Below are 21262 nucleotides of genomic sequence, written 5' to 3' on the forward strand. Positions count from 1 at the left end.
CCACACAGCATGAAGCTATTCTCCACACTTTAAATTCATGCATAATGAATTTCAAATCTCTACCTTTAATTAAAAAACAAATAATACAAAGGCCAAAATTAGGAAATCAAGCATTCGGACTGTTTGCAATGAATTTTGGAACTGTCTCTAACTAGAAGGCAAATAATCGAGAGGCCAAAACTCTAACTAGAGTTGGTCAAGATTTAGAGAGGGAAATGAACTTTTGAAACATAGACCCACTGCTAGCATGTGCATGGATAAGAATGTCAATACCATGTCATAGAGGTTCTGTTTGGCACTGTAAGGATGTTGCCAATCGTAAAGTGGGTCAACTATACCTGTCTTTCTGTACCAGACACAAAACAGAGATCATTCTTCTGAAGTTAAGCTACCAGTTTCTAGATTCAAATAGAAGTTTTGAATTCGGTAATGATCGTCCATAGAGGCAGCTAAGGCTCGGGCTCCCCCTTCTGCATTCAATCACTACTCTCTTATGAGAGAAACAAAAATCAATCTTCTCTTCCTTTCAAAAGGCAGGGACTCTAGCTCCTTCAGAGCTCTTTTTTATATTTAGTTTTAATTTTTTGTATTCTTCTGGTTGCAAACTTAACGCTTTCTTTGTCTGCTACAACCTCTATCTTTAATCTCAAGTTTCAACTACCCTCTCATATCCCACATTTCCAAATTTTCTTGTGCTCTGCTCCTTGTTCTCCAACATCTTCAGCTTTCCAAAGGACGCGCAACAACTTCTACACCATCATCATCTTCTTTAACTGTTGCTACCATATCTTGCTTCAATCTCTCTCTCTCGTGAACCCTTTCTTCTATACGGAAGGTGACTTAGCATCAACATCATAGATACATATCTTAGAAAAATAATGTCACCCCTTTGGTATCTTCTGTTGTGACTCCATCCTCCATCATTATGCCTTCAAAAAGACACTGCAACCTTTTCCTTTTCATCTTTTTCTTCTCTATACTTTGTTATGACAATCTTTCTCTCTTCAGTACCATCTACACGACACTGTTGCAACTTTTCTCTCTCCATTTCCAACAATGTCTTCACAAATCTGGCATTCACCTTCTTCCATTTGCATCTTCTTTATCATCTCCTCATGTTCCTATAACTATTCTTCTCCCAACAATCTATTTCTCTCTCACATCTCCTTGTTTAACAAGAGATTTCCTTATCTTCAACGATTTCATCATCAAATAGAGGACCCTCAAAGTCCATCCTCCTAACCTTTTCTTTATCTGGTTCATTTTGTCTACTTCTCTGCTGCTTCCTTGCCAATCTGTTCTTTTCATTACCCTCCATGAGGGTTTCCTCTGCCTTTGTCACCAGACAATATGATTCATCTCTTTTATCTTCCCTAACCCCCTTGCTTGAGAATTTGGTGTTTCCCCTGATCTCCCTTCTCAACATTAGATAAAATATGGGTTTCAATCTAATCCATTTCTTCTTTTCTCCTCTTCATTATTTGTTCAATATTTCTCTATTCTATGTCCTCTTCTAAGACGACTTTCCTCTCACTAGGTTCTCCATTTCATCAGGCTCATCACAGTCTTATCCTTAAAGATTACAATTTATCCTTTCCTCGTGCCAACCAACATGAAACCCTTTTTTTAATCTTTCTGTATTCGACTGCTTATCATGTTTTGTTTTACCTACAACCTTTCCTCTGCTCAATTCCTAATGCATCTATTCTTTCTTGGATTCTTTTCAACTGTTCAAAAACAACTTCATCATACCTTCTTTCTATCTGTTCTTTTAAAAATAAAATTGTCACTGGTCTCATTATGACCCTTCTTGTCCTGTTTCTGTGGACGTCTTCTTACACTCGCACAATTTTCTACAAACTCTCTCTGAAACTCACATGTCCTCTTGCTATTACAGTATTTCTCTTAACAGCAATCTCTAAAAATTAGGTTATAAATCCTCTGTAGTTACACGAACCAATTTGCAACAAATCTCTCACAATATTTCATCAATTTTTTTTTAAATATACCTTTTTCAGATTATTGTGCCCCCTTTCTACTGTCTGCAATCTACAACCTCTACAGCTTGTAACACAAGTTTAGGTATTTATCAACTCACAAGCTTCTCTCTCCATTTGCAGGTCCTCTTTTCATACCTGCAACAAATTCACCCCAACAAGGATTTTGAAAGATACACCTCTTAATGCTTCCTCTACCCTCTTTTTCGCAGTGAAGGAACTTTGTGCACTTTCTACCTAACGTTATCTCTCCTGGAGGACAACCAACAATTTATCCTTGCTGCGATTACAGGTTTGTCTCACACTTCAAGAGGAATAGAGACATTAATTCTGATTCAGCTCTTGAACTGAAGAAGGATTTCTCTAACATTAAATGTTTAAATGTGACGAGTATGGACACATTTCTCAAGATTGTGTCAAAAGAACTAAACGTCATGTTGGTGCTGCAAATATGGATGAGATGTCACCTAAAAAGGAATGTAGTGACAAACTTAGGAGGATTTCCATTCATCTCAGCTCGCTCAAGCAATGTTAGCAACACTTGACTTATTGCTAGTGGTGCTCCGTGTCGCATTAGATGATAAAAGCATCTTTTGGATTTGGTAGAAAGAGAAGCCGATTTACATGTGATAATTGGAGATGATACAAGTTACTGAGTAAAAGGTGCTGGAGCCACTTCTCTTTAACTAGATTTTGGGATCCCTCTTCATATGAGTGAGGTTTTGTTTGTTCAAGGAATCAAAAGAAATTTGATCACAATTTCAGCATTAGAGGACAAAGAGTATCAAGTTACATTTTTCTAAAGGAAAAGTTCTTGTTTCTCCAAAGAACTCTAGTTTCAAATCTGCTCTTATGATTGGTGTTCATCAAGAGAGACTATACAAACCTTCTCTTTGTTCAATTCAAGTATTGGTGCATCCCCCCATCAATTCAAGTGAGCTATGGCATAGGAGACTTGGTCATGTACACTTCAAAGCTCTTCCTTAATGGAAAAGATATGAAAGGATATATTATATAATCAGATTTAAAATCTGATATATATATAAATGTTAAAGCAACAAGTGAAAGTGTGAGGAAATATTGACTGACTTCAAAGTTAGAGAAATTTCAAAGTATCCATCATCAGTTGTAAGAGCAACAAAAGAAAAGGTGGAAGATAAGTTCCATTAGCAGTGGGAGTAGGAAATTCAAGTAGGTCAGAGCTTGCGAAATGTGGGAGTAGTAGCTTCCAGTAGGTCAGATCCTATGAAGTGTGGGAGTCGGAGCTTCTAGTGAGTTGGTGCTCATAAATATAGGGGTTGGAGCCTCTAGTAGGTTGTAGCCTACAAATCATTGTAAAATAACAAGTCTATATAAAAACAATTATTTTGCCATAGTTTTATCCCACATTGGGTTTACAAATAAACATTGTGTTATTGTGTTCATGTGCATTGTTTATTTTAGTATTTGAAGTTATTATTTAGATAAAAGTTTTAAATTGGGAAATTTGTTTAATATATTGATTCATACCCCCTTCTCAGTATAATCGTGTGCTCTTCACTATCATGGTGTCTACTTGTTCTGTGAATTCCGTAATGTGTCTTGATGATCCACTATCAACTACCCAGGTGTTGAGTTTGTTTGTTACTTTGCTTGATAATGTTGAGTAGAAGACAGATTTCTCAGAATCATGTTCTATATTGGCCTTTTCAACTTGAGCAAAAGATGCTTGTTGTTTTGTTCTATCATGGCATTTGATTACATAGTGTCCATACTGATCACATCTGAAACATTGTACTTGGGAAATGTCTTTCTTCTTATTGGATAATCCCTTTCCATAAGTATTCTTCTTTCTTTTGAAATTTTTCTTCTTACCTTTCTTATGAGAATTGGTGTTTAATACATGAATATACTCATTAACGGGTTAATTATTTCCTCTAGTCATTAGTCTAGATTCTTCTTGTTAGCAATTTGTTTTCAACCTATCAAATTTAAGAAGTTTTGACCTTGCACTTATTCCTTGAATAAATGATGCCCATGAAATTGGTAGGCCACCTAGAGCTATTAATGTTAACTCATTGTTATCAATTTGATTTCCAACTGTTGAGATTTGATCTCTCAGTTTAGTGATTCTCATGAAATATGTAGTGATAGATTCTCCCTTGTTCATTTTTACATGATTAAGTTGCCTCTTTAGAGAAAGGATTCTACTAGTGGTGTTTGTTTTAAATGTGCTTTCAAGAGATTTAAACATTAGGTAGCACTATCTTGTTTTGATAAGAGAGGTACTATATGATACCTAATTGCATCTACTATAAGTTTCATAGCCTTTTTATTGTTCTCAATCCATTGGGTTTTCTCAGGATCATTCTGTTAGGGTAATAAAGTATTTACTTATTAATTAAATCATATTGATTAAATTTAAGTCACTTAGTAACTCTATTTCACTTAAGCTAAACTTTAGGCATCTAATAATTAATTCTTTTATTAATTATTATGATGCAACCCAGGTTAGACTTTTTTTAGGGTTTCGATCTCTTTTATAAGGATGATATCTCTTTGTAAATTGTTAATTCACTTTTGATAAGAGCAATCTCTCTTTTTGCTCATCAAGAATGTCTCATCTATGGATTTGACAATTCCAACCTCCATAGCTTTTTGCTTCTCTCTTCTTTAACGTGTGTTTGCATGTAGGTGATTCTTGGGAGCTGTGGGGTTGATTTTTCATCAACTTCAACATGGTATTAGAGCTCCAGATCTTCATGCTCCTGTTCTGTTTATGAAAGGTCTAGCTTGGCTTTCAGATCTGTGCTTTTTCTTTTAGAAGGTTTTATTTTTTCCAGTTATTTTGTATTGATTTTGGGGGGGGGGGGATCACTGATTTTCGGGTTACATTGAACCCAAATGGACATCACCGTTGAGCTCAGAGCGCCCCAAAACCCTATTTTCATATAGAATTTGTCCAATTTGGACATAGTTGGAATATTAGGAGAAAAATAATATTGCTTCCAGATTTGACATGTTTCCCAAGGCGGCAATTTTTTGATTTTTGGCACGCAGGTTGAAAGTTTTTGGCACCAAAATAAAGATTTTTGGTGCGAAAATTAGTATTTTTGGTACGAAAATCGAGATTTTTGGGCATACATATTGAGATTTTTGGTGCAAATTGAGATTTTTTTGCACGCAAATCAAGAAAATTTTGGTTCAAAATTGGCACGCTTCCTGAGGTAATTTCTAGTACTGGTGGACACGTTTTTTGAAACATTTTGGCATGGACCTTGAGGCGGTAAATTTTTTTATTTTTCCCTTCCAATGCTTTTTTTACCTATATGTGGTTTTTTGGCCATAACTTGTGGTGGAGCTCAAAACTTGAGTCTCCAATTTTTGTTAAGATTGGGCAAAAGTGGAAAGTTTTTATGGATTGTGGCTAAGTAGACTAGGATGAGATACTCAAACATAAATGATACAGAGCTAAAGGAATATGGGAGCCTCCAACAGTAAGGTATGATGATACTAATGGGAGGAAAGTATTGTTGACCATTCCAAATCCTTGCGATAATATATGGTGGACAAGCAGATGAGGTTTCTAATGACACTCAGAAAACAAAATTGACTCTATGTACAGTTTTGAATATGTATCAAATACTAATCCATATGGTTTGCCGTCAACCATGGAGGGACTGCTTTACATGGACAAAGACACGAAAAGGCACATTTACATTTAGCCTGATATAATCACAAAGATTGTGATTAAACTTCATGAGAAATATTGTTAAAGGAGCTAGGTTGAGTTTGAGAAATTTTGATAAAGCCCAAATGGACAGAGTCAAATCTGAAGACGACACATTAAAATCAAACAAGGTAGAGATATACTTGTGGCAATTGGACATCTAGAGATTGACTTATGGATTGGTGATAAGAAGAAAATTATAGTTTTGAATCAGAGTTAGCAAGAGTCGCAAAGTCATTATCTAATAACCTTAATACAAAGAGAATGGACCTGAAAGTTTCACAAATGGTAATAATAAGGAGCCGTTTGGAATAGTGCGACTAAGGTTTGTATGATGGCAAGGGCAGCGAAGACTTTACATCCTGATTGTTTGAAATACCATTTCCAAGTCGCATCAAGAATGGGCTTTCTTTATATTATACGGACCTTTCAGAAATACATTGCCAGTGTTATACACGCAGAGATTCCAGTTCAGTGACACGCATCCACCACATCCATTCTCAATCAGTTGATACATACCTAAGTCTCAAACTATTAAATCGGTAGAGATTATCATCAATTCGTATCATATTAAGGAAATAATATTGAAGTTGCACTGATAATGTCTAATAATCGTTGGTGCTCATAAAGATGCAATTATATTATAAGAAAATGAGCCCGATAAAATGCAAGATTGAAGAAATAAATACATTAAAGGATAAAAAACAAGATGTATAAAGGGAAAGTATCGATTAGTTATTAATAATGAAGTGGTGCGGTTTTAATAGAAGAAGGTGATAATATATTTTGTTAAATAAATGACTTTTTGAAGAGTCACATCCTTATCTCATTAAAGTATAAATAAGGAGATATTCAAATGAAAATAGAGGAGGAGATATCCAAACATTCAGATTGAGAAGAGGCATTTCATATTTATATTTTATTGTAAGGAGGAATAAGGGTTCAATATGATTTTATAATAAAATTCCATTATTTTATCATTATAAAATTATTTTATTTTAATAATAAAATAAAAATGTTCTTTGTTTGTTGTTAATGGTGTAGAGATTTAAACCACAAGGGAATCGTCCTTCATAATTATATTTAGAGTTCTGTATATGATTTTGTTATCAGATAAGTAGACATGGTCAGTTACCATTTTAAATTTGATTATCGCAAGTGTTGTGAAATATTTAATTGTTTCCCCAACTGTGTCCAGTTTGTCTTAGTGGAGTTAAAATTCAATCTGGACTAATTTAAGATTGCATTATAATTGGTCTGTCGCATCTAGATTATCAAAATTGTTAGCAGTACAAGTGCATTGAACATTATGAGTTGTATGTAAAAATTCTCTGAAGTTGACTCTATCGCCCGGATGAGCAAAGGCACTGGTCTTTTTGTTGAAGTCAGAAAATCAATATATTCCTCCTGCAAGCATCAAATTCATTATTTACAAAATTTATACAAAACATTCAATCATCAAGTATTCAACATCCAGTTTCAGTTTCATTTTGATCGAGTTGAAGGACCTTGCTAGCCGAGGAACTTGCAAAGCTTAAATTTGCTATAAGAAAACCCTTGAATTGAGTAGTCAGTGTTCAAGGTGAAGGTTAACCCGCCTGGGTGTAGCAGAGCCCGAAGTGCAGGGGAATCTAAGCGATTTCCGTTCGTTGGCCAGAACTGATTGAGAAATCCTATCGGAGAAGTGGCAGGCTCTTGAATTTCCAATTTGCAGTTTTGGGAACCAACAACTTGCTCATTCGGACTCCGCTTTTCACAAATGAGATATTGCCGGAAAATTGATTCCGAGCCCGTTGAGATGGTGCAGTTTGTTTGGACTTTTGATGCTGTTTGTTTGCCTGTTTTTGCAATTAAAGTCAGAGGTTCTATTTTGTACTGTAGGAGACATATCTTGAGACAATCTATTTTCCTGATTTTGCTCCAGGCACATCCCATTTAGTTTTTTTCTTTTTTGCATTATGATGGATATCTTAATTGTTTCAGGTCTGGGGATCGATTATATTTCTTTAGATGATTCATCATGGGTTGTACTATCTTTTGTATCAGCTTTATGTCTCTTTTGATCTTTGTTGACATCCTTTTGTAGTCTTTTTGCAAACACACTGAGATAAAGTGTCACTCTATTGCATTTTGGGATCTTGGATATCTTTGTCTTTTATTATACTCGCACTACATTATAAAGTGCCTTGGGGGGTTCATGTTGGCCATATTCACCATCTTCCTTTGTCAAATGAGTGTTCCTCCCACAGCATTAGCCTCATGATGTGTCGATGACACGCGCCATTATAGGTGTTTGTACTTCTTTTGCACTCTCGATGTTCTTGGTTCTTCTTTCTACAGGAGACATTGCATCCAGTTTCAGTGTTCATGTCTTACCTCTCAGCATTAGATGGGGGTTATGTTGGTTCTATTGCTTTCTTGGTTCGATGGAGTGAGCTATGTATTCAGTATTTGATCCTATATACTAGGTGATTGCAGTGACTTGATACCTATGCATTTCGGTGAGATGGGTCATTTACCATATAGGCATTCTTTCATTCCTATTTTTGGAGGCCATGAAGATATGTTTCATCTTCGATTGATCAGCTCTTCAGACTTAGTCTTCTCTACTTAGTCATATTCTATACAATGGAGGTTCTTCATATTAGCAGTTTGACAGTGTTTGCAACATCATGCTTCAGTGGTGTTCTTCATGATCATCCTTTTGTTCCTATCTTCTGGAACATTTTATTTCCATCTCTTTTTGGAGTAGGGTTTTTCCCATGTAGTTTTATCTATTTCTCCTATTTTTAGAGATTTGGTTGTGCTTGGGTACCTCATCAGACTTTGTTTACCGAGACCCAAATTTCTCTTCAGTAGTAGTTTCTATGTTTTTAGCTACTCCCTAAGTTTATCTTAAGGGGGTGTGTTAGAGTAATAAAGTATTTACTTATTAATTAAATCATATTGATTTAATTATTAAGTCACTTATTAACTCTATTTTACTTAAGCTAAAGCTTAGGCATCTAATAATTAATTCTTTTATTAATTATTATGATGCAACCTAGGTTAGACCTTTTTTAGGTTTTCGATCTCCTTTATAAGGACAATCTCTCTTTGTAAATTATTCATTAATTTTTTATAATAACAATCTCTCTTTTTGCTTATCAAGAATGTCTCATCTATGGATCTGGCAATTCCAGCCTCCATAGCTTTTTGCTTCTCTCTTCTATGAAAGGTGATTCTTGGGAGATGTGGGGTTGATCTTTCATGAACTTCAACACATTCTTTGGTTTTGATTTGTTTTCTTTCACAAATGAGTCTAATTTATTTTCTTTCAATACCATCATGATTCTAAATTTCCATGATGAAAATTCGTTTGTACCTTCTAGACAATCCTCAAATCTGATTACACTCAACATTATGAAGAATGGAATGTGATTGCAATTTCAAGAGAGACTAAATACTTGTTTTGGGTGATCTGAATTCTCAAATCTATTTGGATCTTTCCTTAGCAAGATTGTGATACCATGTTAAAGATTAGATTTCTTATAGATTTCAACTATATATGTCTTTTGCCAATAGTGGCATGTTGTGATGGTTAAGTTGTTGCGTTGTTATCCTTGCCATCAAGGTTCAAATCTCATGGGGATGAGGTCCCCCGTTTGTGGCCTCATTGGTTCATAGCTCCAGGTCAAAGCGTTTACCCCTCTTAAAAAAAAAAAAAAAAAAAACTATATATGTCTTTTAAGAATGTAGTTGTTACTGATTTTTATATCTTACTTGTAGGATGTAACAAGAGCAAGACAATAATCTCTCTTAAAATATGGGAAGGTATATATTGTTTCAGATTTGTATCACTGATTTCTGAATATGAATATTGTGATCTATCTTCAGATTACTTTGCAGTAGTTGATTTTGTTAGAGATTTGTTCAGCGCTCCCCTTGGGATTCGTGACAAGGGCTTAACCACCTCCTGTTTACTATAAGTTGAGTAGTTGTATTGGGCATTGACAAATCAGTCTTTTGGTGCAATGACAACCCCACTCTAACAAGTGGTATTAGAGCTTGGTCACAGGTTCGAATCCTCAGACCCTTATGTAATGCTGAGGGGTAGATTGTTAGAGATCTGTTTAGTGCTCCCATTGGGATTCGTGACAAGGGTTGCCTCTTGTGTACTACAAGTTGAGTGGTTGTATTAGGTATATTGACAGATCGGTCTTTTGGTGCAATGGCAACCCCAAGTGGTTGTATTGGGCATTGACAGATTGGTCTTTTGGTGCAACGACAACCCCATTCTAACAAGTGGTATTAGAGCTTGGTCACAGGTTTGAATCCTCAGACCCACGGGTAACGTTGAGGGGGAGATTGTTGGAGATTTGTTCAGCGCTCTGCTCGGGATCCATGACAAGGGTTTAACCGCCTCCTGTGTACTATAAGTTGAGTGGTTGTATCAGGCATTGACAGATCGGTCTTTTGGTGCAACGGCAACCTCACTAACAAATTTTGGTGCTTAGCATATCAATCAAATTTGAGTATATATATCCTTTAGAGGGGTACAATGGTAAATAGGCATGTCTCCACCAAGGTGGAGATGTATCTATTCATCATCGTGCCTCTTCATTATATATGCTAATCCAAATCAGTAACAAATCAGATCGGCGACTATACATACCGATTCATGCATAAATTATAATTATGATCTGTTTGTTATCTTTGGTGTGGAATGCTTCTTAATCAAATGTAAATCTGATCACTCAAACATTCAATTATAATCGGTGGCAATTATAGAGATTTCTAATATCGATTAGATTGATATTCTCCAAATAATAATAACGTTATTTTAACAATACATAACGATAATCGAAATAGCATATACTTGGAACAAATGTATAATGTTTCAATCAGATTTACGAATGGAAGTTCGATTCATCAATAAGATTGGTATGATGATATAAATTCAATTATTAATTTGTGTATGCATATATATATATGCACATAGTTATATCAGTCTTATTGAACTTATCGTCATTCACGATTATCTAACCGAAGCTATTAACTTCAATACATCTTTTGCCTAGCTTTGTTTCTATTGGAAGGTAGTGTTGATGTGAGTTTTGTTCCACTACATCATGCACAAACAAATACACACTGTTTCGGGATGAAATACCAAACACTCAATTCTATCTTGATATAAGGTTATCTCTCATGCTAAGCTTGCAAAGTAAGATCATGAAATGCCTTCAAGTTCCATTCTTAAATGTGGACTTAACTCAATTTTATGATGTGATTTGTTGGTTATCACAAAGGAACTTATGTATTCATTCAATGAATATCAACTACTTGCACTTCTAAAGATTTGGCTTCACAAAGCGCAAAAAATATATAGTTTTGATCTTCAATTTCCACTTCAACTCAATCTTAAAATTTTACTTTTGCTTTTGACTAGGATGAAAGGAAGCATGGATGAACTTGGACTCTACTAGATGCAACTTAATCAACAATTCCACCCACCTAGTGCAAGCTTCTAAGGAATACTCAAATGGTTTTCAGATTAATATCTCCTCTTCAATCCCTTCAAATGGATGCAAACTAAAGATTGAATATCAGCTGAACTTAAGTGCTTTCAATCATCAGCTAACCACACAAGACACTTACAATCAGCAAGAGGTGTGTGGCTTGGATTCGTTCGAGTCAAGCAAGTAAACATCCACAATTTCTTTCATCCAACTAAGCTAATTCTAAACAACATGAAATGAAATCCTAATCTAAGTGAGACATGCAAAGAACCATGCAATACTCAAAATTATCATATATATCCACCAAGAAGAGCAACAATGAATAAAGAACAATTTTGGTAGTCCGTTGGTAACAATTCTCCAACATAACTCTCTTACAAATGATATGATAAAGCCTTTATATAGGGGGCTCCATTACAATGAATGACCAAGATTAGTTTGAAATCAAGGGCCAAGATCAATCCACAAAAGCCCTAATTAGGGTTTTCATAGCTACAAATATTATATTCTCACCCAATTACAATTATGCATCACCATGAGGGCTAATAGAAAAATTACATTGATATTCAAGGACTAATGAGAAAACTCAAACGCTTAACAACTAGATAAGGTGCAGTAACAAGTGCACCGATAAGAGGAGAGCATTTGTAGAAGATGTTGCCACCTAGCAGACCATTGAGAAAATTCAAGTGCTTCCAAGAGCCAATAAAAAAGATGGCCATGTGGGCCTATGTCACCTGGCACCAAATGGGCTAATTAGAATAAGTCATTTATTTATTAACTAATGAGCAAATTTAGGACCATGTGGGTCTACACCACCTCACCACCTCACCACCTTGGGAATTGTGTCCCTCATCCTATTTTCTTTTCAGATCAATGAACCTAGACACAATCTCATTAATTGTCTCCATGGGGACACTTGGCATGTGCTCATTATTTGAGAAAAGGGCTGCCTCCTCATCATACTCATCTAGAAGCTTGATAAATACCCCTTGCTGATGTGAAATCATTGCTAAGCCTTCAATTGTGATGGTTCATCCTCTCAATGACATCATCTTTAAATATCTTTGTCCCTTGCTCTCTTGTCTTAATCTTATATGGTGTTCCAACAAACGGTTTTCAACTCAGCCTTCAATATTAAATCTCTGTTGGTGTAGATGGAGGGTTTGCATACCACCAATACCTTGATTTTCTAAGTTGCCTCCTTGGATGATTGGGCTCTTCACCATTTTCTTTTACATCAATCCTCCTTGAACTTTTGATTTTCGCCCTTCTTGCTTTCCTTCCTTTCCTTGGCTTGGGGTTTTGGCCTTGAGGTTTCAATTCCTCTCTCCATACCTAGGCTTGCAACACCAACACTTAACCAAATATCTGATTTTATCATATGAATATGATGCTGAATCTAAAGTTTCTACTTGCTATTGCAGGAAATTAGATCTCTGAGATTTGTATCAGACCTGAAATTTATTCAACATATGCCATAAAAGTAATAAGAACTTGATTAAACCCTTGCTGTAGATATCTTAAGTCCTTTATTGCATCCATATTAAATAAGATTTACCATGAAGAGGACTAAGTACACTGCAAAGAAACCCTGCTACAGATTGAAGTAGTCCTGAAAATGATGATTAACTTCTGAAATTTTGCAAATGATGAAACCTTGAGGTGTTTGAGTGATTTTGATTAAGTTGGAAGCTAGGGCTTGCGGGAAATGGTCAAAATTGATGCCTTCGGTGTTGGTAGTCGACTGATATTTGTTTGTAGATGAGTGCAAAAGTTGGTGCTAACCTGCAAACTGAATTTTGGCACTTCCAGTCAATGGCACTGGAAACAAATGAGTCCGAAAACTCCACAATCTGCCCCCCTTGATGGTTCAAACTCTGTGACTTTTGCTTTGCCTAATGAAAATAATTTTCTAAATTATGGATGGCTGCCTTATTTATATAGTAAATCGTTTGGATGTAGGGCAGCTGCTAATCCATTTAGATTTTAAATACTTGGGATCACTTATTTAATGGGTACTACCTCGAACTTCAAATCCATTAACAATAATAGATTTCCACAATCCATAGTCTTATATATTATGTTTCTGGATGAGATTGTCTTTTTTAACCATCAACGTTTTGGATCATGCTCAATGATCCATCATCAGGATGAGAGGCCTAAGAATGCCAAAAAATCACAGCACTTAAATCCATTTCACAGAATTAATGCATTCCATCTTTAAATTTGAGTCTTAAAACCTTTTATCAATCCAACTCCCCTTGTAATTGTTAATGGACATTAAATAAAAGACCTTCGTGTGTTAAGCTCGAGGCAAATTCAAATAACAAGGGCTTGAATTGAGTTTTGTGCCTAGATCTGCATTTAATTAATCTATTTACTTTATTAATTGCATTGTGTTTTGTGCATTCTTTCAGCATTGAAATTATATACATGATCTCACCTCGAGTTTTGTGTCCAACATTTGGTTGTTAAGGTCAGGTCTGGGCCTGAGTGCTTTGGTTTATAGGCTTTATGAGGCCACATGTTTCATTTTATGGGGCCCAAATCAAGCTTGACCCAATCCCCAACCCATACACTATCTTCCAAGGCTGCTTTGCCTAGAAATTTTGGCCCATTGGCTTTATTAACACCACACGTTTGCTAATAGGACAGGGCCCAATTTCGAATACAAATAGATTTAATGCCTTTCAACCCATACGCTGGATATGGGGCAGGGCTTGTCTTGTTTAACACTCAGATCTGATTGGTTTTTGAGCCCATGAGTATGAATCTCAGCTCTTCCAGCTAGGATCAAACCGATTTCTTGTCTCCTTCCTCTATCCAATATGAGATGAGAAGGTGCTTTCTCCACTTATAATTTGAGATGGGAAGAGGCTTCGTTCAACTTATGGGAAGAGTCTTTGTTCCTTACTTGATATGAGAAGGTGCTTTGTCTCCGTCCTTGTAGGTACGAAGAGGGGGCTCATCTCCATTTCACTTGGGATGAAGAGGTGTTTCATCTCCTTTTCATTTGGGACAAAGAGATGTCTCATCTCCCTTTCATACTTAGGTATATTCACACATTTGTGGCTCCAAATTTTATTTCAATTTCTCACTTGTAGACTTAGTCAACCTTTCCAAATTTTCAGTTTTTGCTCCAAGAAGGCCTTCTACATCCCAGATTGTTGCCAAACTCACTTTACTATCTAAACCTACCAGCAAAAAGAGGGGGTCCCCATTTGCAATGGGGCGATGGATTGAAAACCTCATAACTGGTAGTCAACATAACTTAATGCATGCTTGCAACGTCTATTAGGTTTTGCAATTCCTACATCCTTTAACATTACCTCAATATCAACTTAGCAACATGCGGCCACAATCTTCCTCACCAATCCTCTTAGTGAACAACTTGCTTCGATACCACTAGGTACAGTCATGAGCCCTCTTACTAGATTGCCCAATCATGCAACCAAAACACACATAGTTCACTAAATAAGACATTTACAACAAGCTCAAAACACTTAATTCATTTGTAGGATATATTCTGGTTATAATGCACATATTGGCCTTTGCTCTCAAGCCTTACAATTCCACCTACATCTACCAAATAAGATCCCTCTAGTTTTCGCTTATCAAAATCCTCTAACTTTATGTAGGATATTTACAACATCTATAGAAGACTCCTAAAAATGTTCCCCAATTGTGTTAAAATATCTTGATTTATGTCATACAAGTGGGGCAGAAATAATTTTCCCATGTCAAAGCATGTTAGGTTAAGTGTAAAATGCTCATTGAGCCCATAGATTTTCTGTAGATGTTTAAAACTACCCCTTTGCCATTTTTTTATGAGAGTTTGCATTCTGGTAGTAGTTGTGAAATTTGATGGGTATAGGGCTATATCCACTGGACTAGAAAGTTCCAAAATCACATGTTTATGAAGGAAGTTAAGCCTATTTGTAGAGTTTTGAGGGGTATGTGGATATTATACACATTGCTTGAAAATATCTGCAACAACAATTTGAAGGAAATTTCAAAGATATAGAGCTGATGCGCATGTTTCGAAGATTGCATGGGAAATGCTGCAAGGACATAAATTTCATAGTTTTGCTTGAACCTTGCTCCAATTTTAAATAGACATTTCAGACACTAGGAAAATCCTCCTATTGCACAACTTTCACAATTTTAGTTGAATCTTCCCATAGTTCCTCAACGTTTCTTGATGGGGAATTTGGCAACAGTTGTGGGGACATGGAGACCAAGGGCCTAAATTTGGGGATGAATGTTGTGAGGTGGTGGAGCAGGGGTGGTGGCACATGACATAATAATACAAATTGAGGCGAACTGAAATCCTCAAGGTAAAGTCACAATATAGCATCTATGCTAGTGCCCCCATAAAAGGTAAACTAGTTATCGTGAAGTTAAAGGTTGCAAACAATATGTAAGGGCACGAGCCATATGGTAAGTGACTTGATGTCATTGATAGGGGTGACAGAGGTGGTGGTGTTGTAAGGGGGCATTTCCTTCAAGTCTTGAAGTATTAGAAACGTCTCCCTACTTGGGATGCAAGGTGTATTGGATGGACATGTCCCTGTAGAACAATGAATTATCTTCCTCAAATTTGAAACATGACATTCCAGATGCTAGGAAGATTTTGCAATTGCTAAATTAAACTCAAAACTTCCTTAAATTTGAAACATGCCATCCACACTCGAAAAGTATTGTAATTGCATGACTTCCACAATTTTAGTCAGATTTTTCTCATAGTTGAAACATGACATCCTAGATGCTAGGAACATCCCACAACTATATCATTTCCCCAAATGAATTTGGGTCCTCAAATTTGAAATGTGAGTACTTGATTGACCTTTTAAGAAGAAGCGGTTACTTGGCCGTGAAGCATCCACAATTCGTAGGAAATTGCATGTCCACCGTTGCAAGCAAAATAAAGAAGAAGATGATAACAACTAACTAGGAAAAGGTCTTTTTGATTGTTGCAAGCTTGCCCTTGCACCCTAGATGCTCTTGCATCAAATTAGGGTGTTTTTCATCTTTTTTTTTATGGCATATTATTTACAGATATTCTGCTCGTATGAGCATCAATATGACATCAATACAAGCTATTTACAAGAAAACACACTAGAGAACACATATGGAAGACAAGAGTCATCACTTAGGAATCCACTTATTGAGAAACTACATCCACATAAGAAGAGAACTATGAAAGACCAAGAATCACAATTTAGAATTTACTTTTTAGATGTCCCTATGGGTATTTGAACTTGCATCTCTGCAATGAAAACTCACTACTTTAACCAATTAAGCTCAACTTTTTGGACTGTGTTTTTCACTTTCTTTTGCAGCTTTGCTTGAAGATAGGTTTTGTCATGAGCATTCAGTTTTCAGAAATAATTTTGAAGACTAGAGATTCATATTCAATAATTTTTTAGTATTTTAATTGACTCAAGGAATTTTCAGTCTAGCAAAAGTTACTAAAGCCACAAATGGGGTCCCATATCCATGAACCTTCATCCATTAAGGTCAACTCAACCGACAGATCCACTTAATCATCATATTCAACTTTATTTAACTGAGAAGGCATGTAAGTCCCAGACTCACCACTTAGAATTCCACCTTAGATGTCACTAAAGGGATTTAAACTTGGGTCACTAGAATGAGAATCCAATGTTTTAATCAATTGAGTTTAACTCTGATAGCTCATATTCAATAATTGATGGATATCAAGTTTTTTATTATTTTATATTAAAAAGGAACTATTCAGTTTTCTGTTGTTTATATTATTCATTGTTGTGAGATTAAATATGCATATGGTTATTCAAAAAAGTTAAATGGATGCATTTTAATTTTAATTTTTTACAATGATTTAGAATGATAATTTCTATTGACGTGGATGGATGATTTTTGTTTCTAGGTTTTCAAGAGTTGGTTCTGTTGTTCTGGCGATTCATGATGCATCCGATGTTCTTTTGGAAGTAGCCAAGATGTTCAAATACGCTGGCTCTACCTTGATACCTAGCATTTGCTTTGTCCTTTTTGCCATTTCATGGCTCATGCTTCGCCTTGTGTACTTTCCCTTCTGGATTATCTGGAGCACCAGGCATGTTAATTTACATTTATTTGGTACTTGCAATTTTGTGGTCATTCAGTATTTTAATTTTTTATATTGAATTTTCTGGTCCTTGTTATTTTGAACAGTATATTATCTTAACTTTCAAACTGCAATAGATTTCTGTGCAACTAATTCCATGTTAGAATAACTAAATGACATTCTTAAGAATAACAATCATGATTACAATGTTGAAGACCGCATGACTCCATGTTGGAAGGTTTATGTGGCTTTAGGCATGTTAAATACAAAATGTCCCTGACTTGCTTTAATCTGTCTCCTTAGAATTGCCGTTGAATCTCTCGTATCTTTTGTTGTTTATTTTACTTCTGGTTCGTGAACCAACCTAGTGGTCACCATGGAAATAATATAATAGTTTTGACCTAACTTCTAAAAATGGCTGTAATGTTTTCATCATTATTACTTAAAATAAGATTTTCATTATTGATTTTTATATTTTCTGTCAGACATATAGATTCCTTTTGTGATTTTCTTGTTTCTAGATTTCTTCTAATTTTAATCGTTGGAGTTGCTGATTGTGAGGTTATTTTTTGTCACCTTTATGTCTTTTATTTTTATTGTCTAACATATTGGGTATAAGTTAATGATATGTGCATTGAGGTCATATCAAGTTACAAAGCTGTCCTTAAAATGTTGTTTCAGGATATTGTGGATATAAGTTTGTAGCATTTTAATTCCAGGGATATTGTTTTTGTTGTCATTGTTAAGGTAATCAACAAAATGTCCTTTATTTTTGCTGAACAACTCTGCAAGAAATTTCACCTGAAATAGGAGATACTCATAATATAACTCTCTCCCCTGTTTACCCATGTTTGTTTTTCTCTTCAAAGTTTGCAAAACTCCTAACCAAGCTTTCATGGTTTTCTTGTTTCTTAACCATGAGGCTGCTTTATTTATAAATATTGAAGTCATGGGTTGAAACTTGAAACCATAGTTACACCATCCTAGGGATGGGGGGGCGTTGGAATGAAGGGACAAGTTTCCAGGCAGGGGGGACAGGGTGGGGGGGAGTATATACTATATAGTATATGCTGTGCATGTGGTACTTAAAAGTACAAGTTATGAAAGATGAATGGCGGCAGTCAACACACAACTCCATAGTGAAGCAATGCAACACATGTACAGATGACAGTTACCATAAATATGCCGTTTCATATTTTTCAGCGATCATTTATATCCACGCATCACTATGTCATCAATGCTTTGATAAGATAGTGAATTCCGTATAGAGTTGAAGACCACTTGACTTAAAAGTTTTTATATCACGCACAGGAATAACAATTGAATACAAGACTGCCGACGCTTGCTCACCCACGGAATAGAAGGGACGGTGATAGTATTGAAGGTGATGATTACTCTCCACAAGCACTTGATGCCTCAAAATACAATGACCGCCACAATGAAATGAGCTGGCAACAATAACACAGCCACATCAATGTTGACAAGATAAACCATCACAGGTAGGTGATATCTCCTGCTGCCACCCAAAACATTAACAGGATCCACTGCCCAAATTTGCAAATCAGCTGGAAGTCACTGTAACTTAGAAAACTTGAAACTAATCAGGCATAATATAACGTATCATCTATCTTGTGTATAATTGAGATGAAATAGACTAATAGTTAATAGTGAATATACAAAAAATATTGCTTTTGCATAATGTGTCACCTAACAACTTTTTTTGCTTGATAAATCATAAAATGGATATTCTATCTGACTGCAGTATTTAATTATATCTTGGTGTCTTAGCAATACTGTACATACTCTTGATCCTATCATTTATCACATATGATGATACTTATTTTGTTTTTAATGTTTGAGCAGTTATGAAGTTGTTAATTGTATAGATGTAAAGAAACACAAAGTAGAAGGTCCCATTTATTACTACATCTTCAACACGCTCCTCATTTGTTTACTCGTCCTTCACATTTATTGGTGGGTTTTGATCTACCGAATGCTTGAACGACAAATGAAGGCAAGAGGCAATATTAGTGAAGATGTCAGATCAGGTCTGTCTATCTCTTCACTGTTCGTTAACCACCAGCAATCAATTTTCCTCTTACCTGATAATTCTTTGTCAAAATTATATGCAACTTTCAAATTATTTTTTGGTATTATAGATTCTGAAGAAGACAAAGAAGATTGAACTCTCCTAAATGAGCTATATTTTGAGAGATAAGAATGGAGGAGATATTCTCGTAATGTTTGTCAAATGAGCTTTTGTGGTGATCACAAATGTATGCATCATCACAGATGATTATCATGTAACAACTATGGAGTTTTGTGTGTGAGTTACTGCATCAAAGACATCAAGCAAATGCAAGGGTTGTTGTCTAGTCTGCAGCTTTACTTAGCTGAAACAATATTGTTAAAAACCAAAATTGTATAAGTGGCTTCGTGCATTGATTGGAACTTTGAATGTGACTTGGGTGGAAGTTCTCTCTAATTTTTATTTTGAGATGTTTTCTGAGTTTTGAAAATGTAGTGCATGGTTTTATTGTCACACAATTGGCTCATTCCATTGCATGTTTCATTAATCCTATTTTCTTAGAATCGTAATTTCCACATCCTTGTAACATTGCTGGCTTGTCCTGAGCTTACTGTGCTTTCAGATGCAAGTGTTAAGGTGTAATGATTTCTAATCATTTTGGGGGTTTTGGAAACTTGCTGCTTAAATTCATTGCAAAGCATTGAACTGTATGATAACAAAATTGGATTAATACATGTTGATTTTCATGGATCTGCTGCGAATGTATTAAACACTGCCTTATTAGTTATGTGTGTTCCAAATGCAGCATCCTCTTAGATTTATATATAGAGAATAGGCTATATGAATAGACACGTCCCTTCATAGGACATGTTTATACATTGATTAAACGGTTTATATATGTGTGTGTAATATTAATTTTCTCATATACACAACTTCATATCTCAAATATAAAGAGAACACACACACACACACACACACACACACACACACACACACACACACACACACACACACACACAATCTTATATATGATATAGGTTTATCCGACTAAAGCTATCAAACATCAACACTCTCTCTTGGCTTAGAAGGATAACCACATAAAAATAAATATTACTTTAAAATAGTATTACAACAATTCTAAGCATCTCATTTGATATCTCAAAAGATTTCCACCATTTGATATTGCATTTGATATCATGAGTATTGGTCTTCCTAAATATCAATACATGATATTCATTACGTACCCAAATATGGTTTGATATTGCATACGATATCAAGAGTACTAGTCTCCCAAAATATAGACATTCAATATTCACCAAATACTCAAAAGGTTTTGATATCACATTTGATATTGAGTATTGGTTTGCTAGAATATCAATGATATTCACCAAATACTCGAAATAAGGTTTGATATCACATCTGATATCAAGAGTATTGGCCTCCTAGAATATCAATGATATTCACCAAACACTCAAAATGAGATTTGACATCACATCTGATATCAAGAGTATTGGCTTCTGAGAATATCAATGATATTCACCAAATATTCTTTGAGAAATGGCCATCTAGAATGTTGAGATGCAAGAGATTCACCATATACTCAATTTATTTGATCTCATAATACAAGTTATTGTAAGGTTATCATCTTACAGTAACTTCTGCAAATATACGTGACATCATTTGAAAGTCGTCACTTCCTCATGACGTACACAAGGGGGCGGACCCATTAAAATCAAATAGTCACAAGGTATATTCATGAATCATAATCCTCTTGATTGCTACATTTTATTGATCACTAGAGAATCCATCTCAATATGGTTTACTCCCTCTGAACCAATAAGACCGAGATCACCGAAGGTTGATTGAATCACATCCTCTGTCTGTTCCTTTTCTTTCAAGGTTGCCTCTAATGAAATGTGAGGCTCCCTTTGAATCCCG

General features: G+C 35.5%; 1 protein-coding gene across 1 annotated transcript in view; it reads left to right on the forward strand.

Moving 5' to 3' along the window:
• LOC149528277 (ASC1-like protein) overlaps window positions 1-19814 on the forward strand; it is a 122233-nt gene extending 102419 nt beyond the window's left edge. Inside the window, exons 5-7 of the mRNA XM_089811643.1 lie at window positions 17119-17304; window positions 19159-19343; window positions 19455-19814. Of these exons, the coding sequence (XP_089667769.1) occupies window positions 17119-17304; window positions 19159-19343; window positions 19455-19480 (397 nt within the window). The 3' untranslated portion in view covers window positions 19481-19814. The remainder of the gene's footprint in view (window positions 1-17118; window positions 17305-19158; window positions 19344-19454) is intronic.
• Window positions 19815-21262: the final 1448 nt, after the last annotated feature.

This window comes from Cupressus sempervirens, chromosome 11, assembly GCF_028749045.1.
Source record: "Cupressus sempervirens isolate cs-2001-9-10 chromosome 11, ASM2874904v1, whole genome shotgun sequence".
NCBI classification, from domain to species: domain Eukaryota; kingdom Viridiplantae; phylum Streptophyta; class Pinopsida; order Cupressales; family Cupressaceae; genus Cupressus; species Cupressus sempervirens.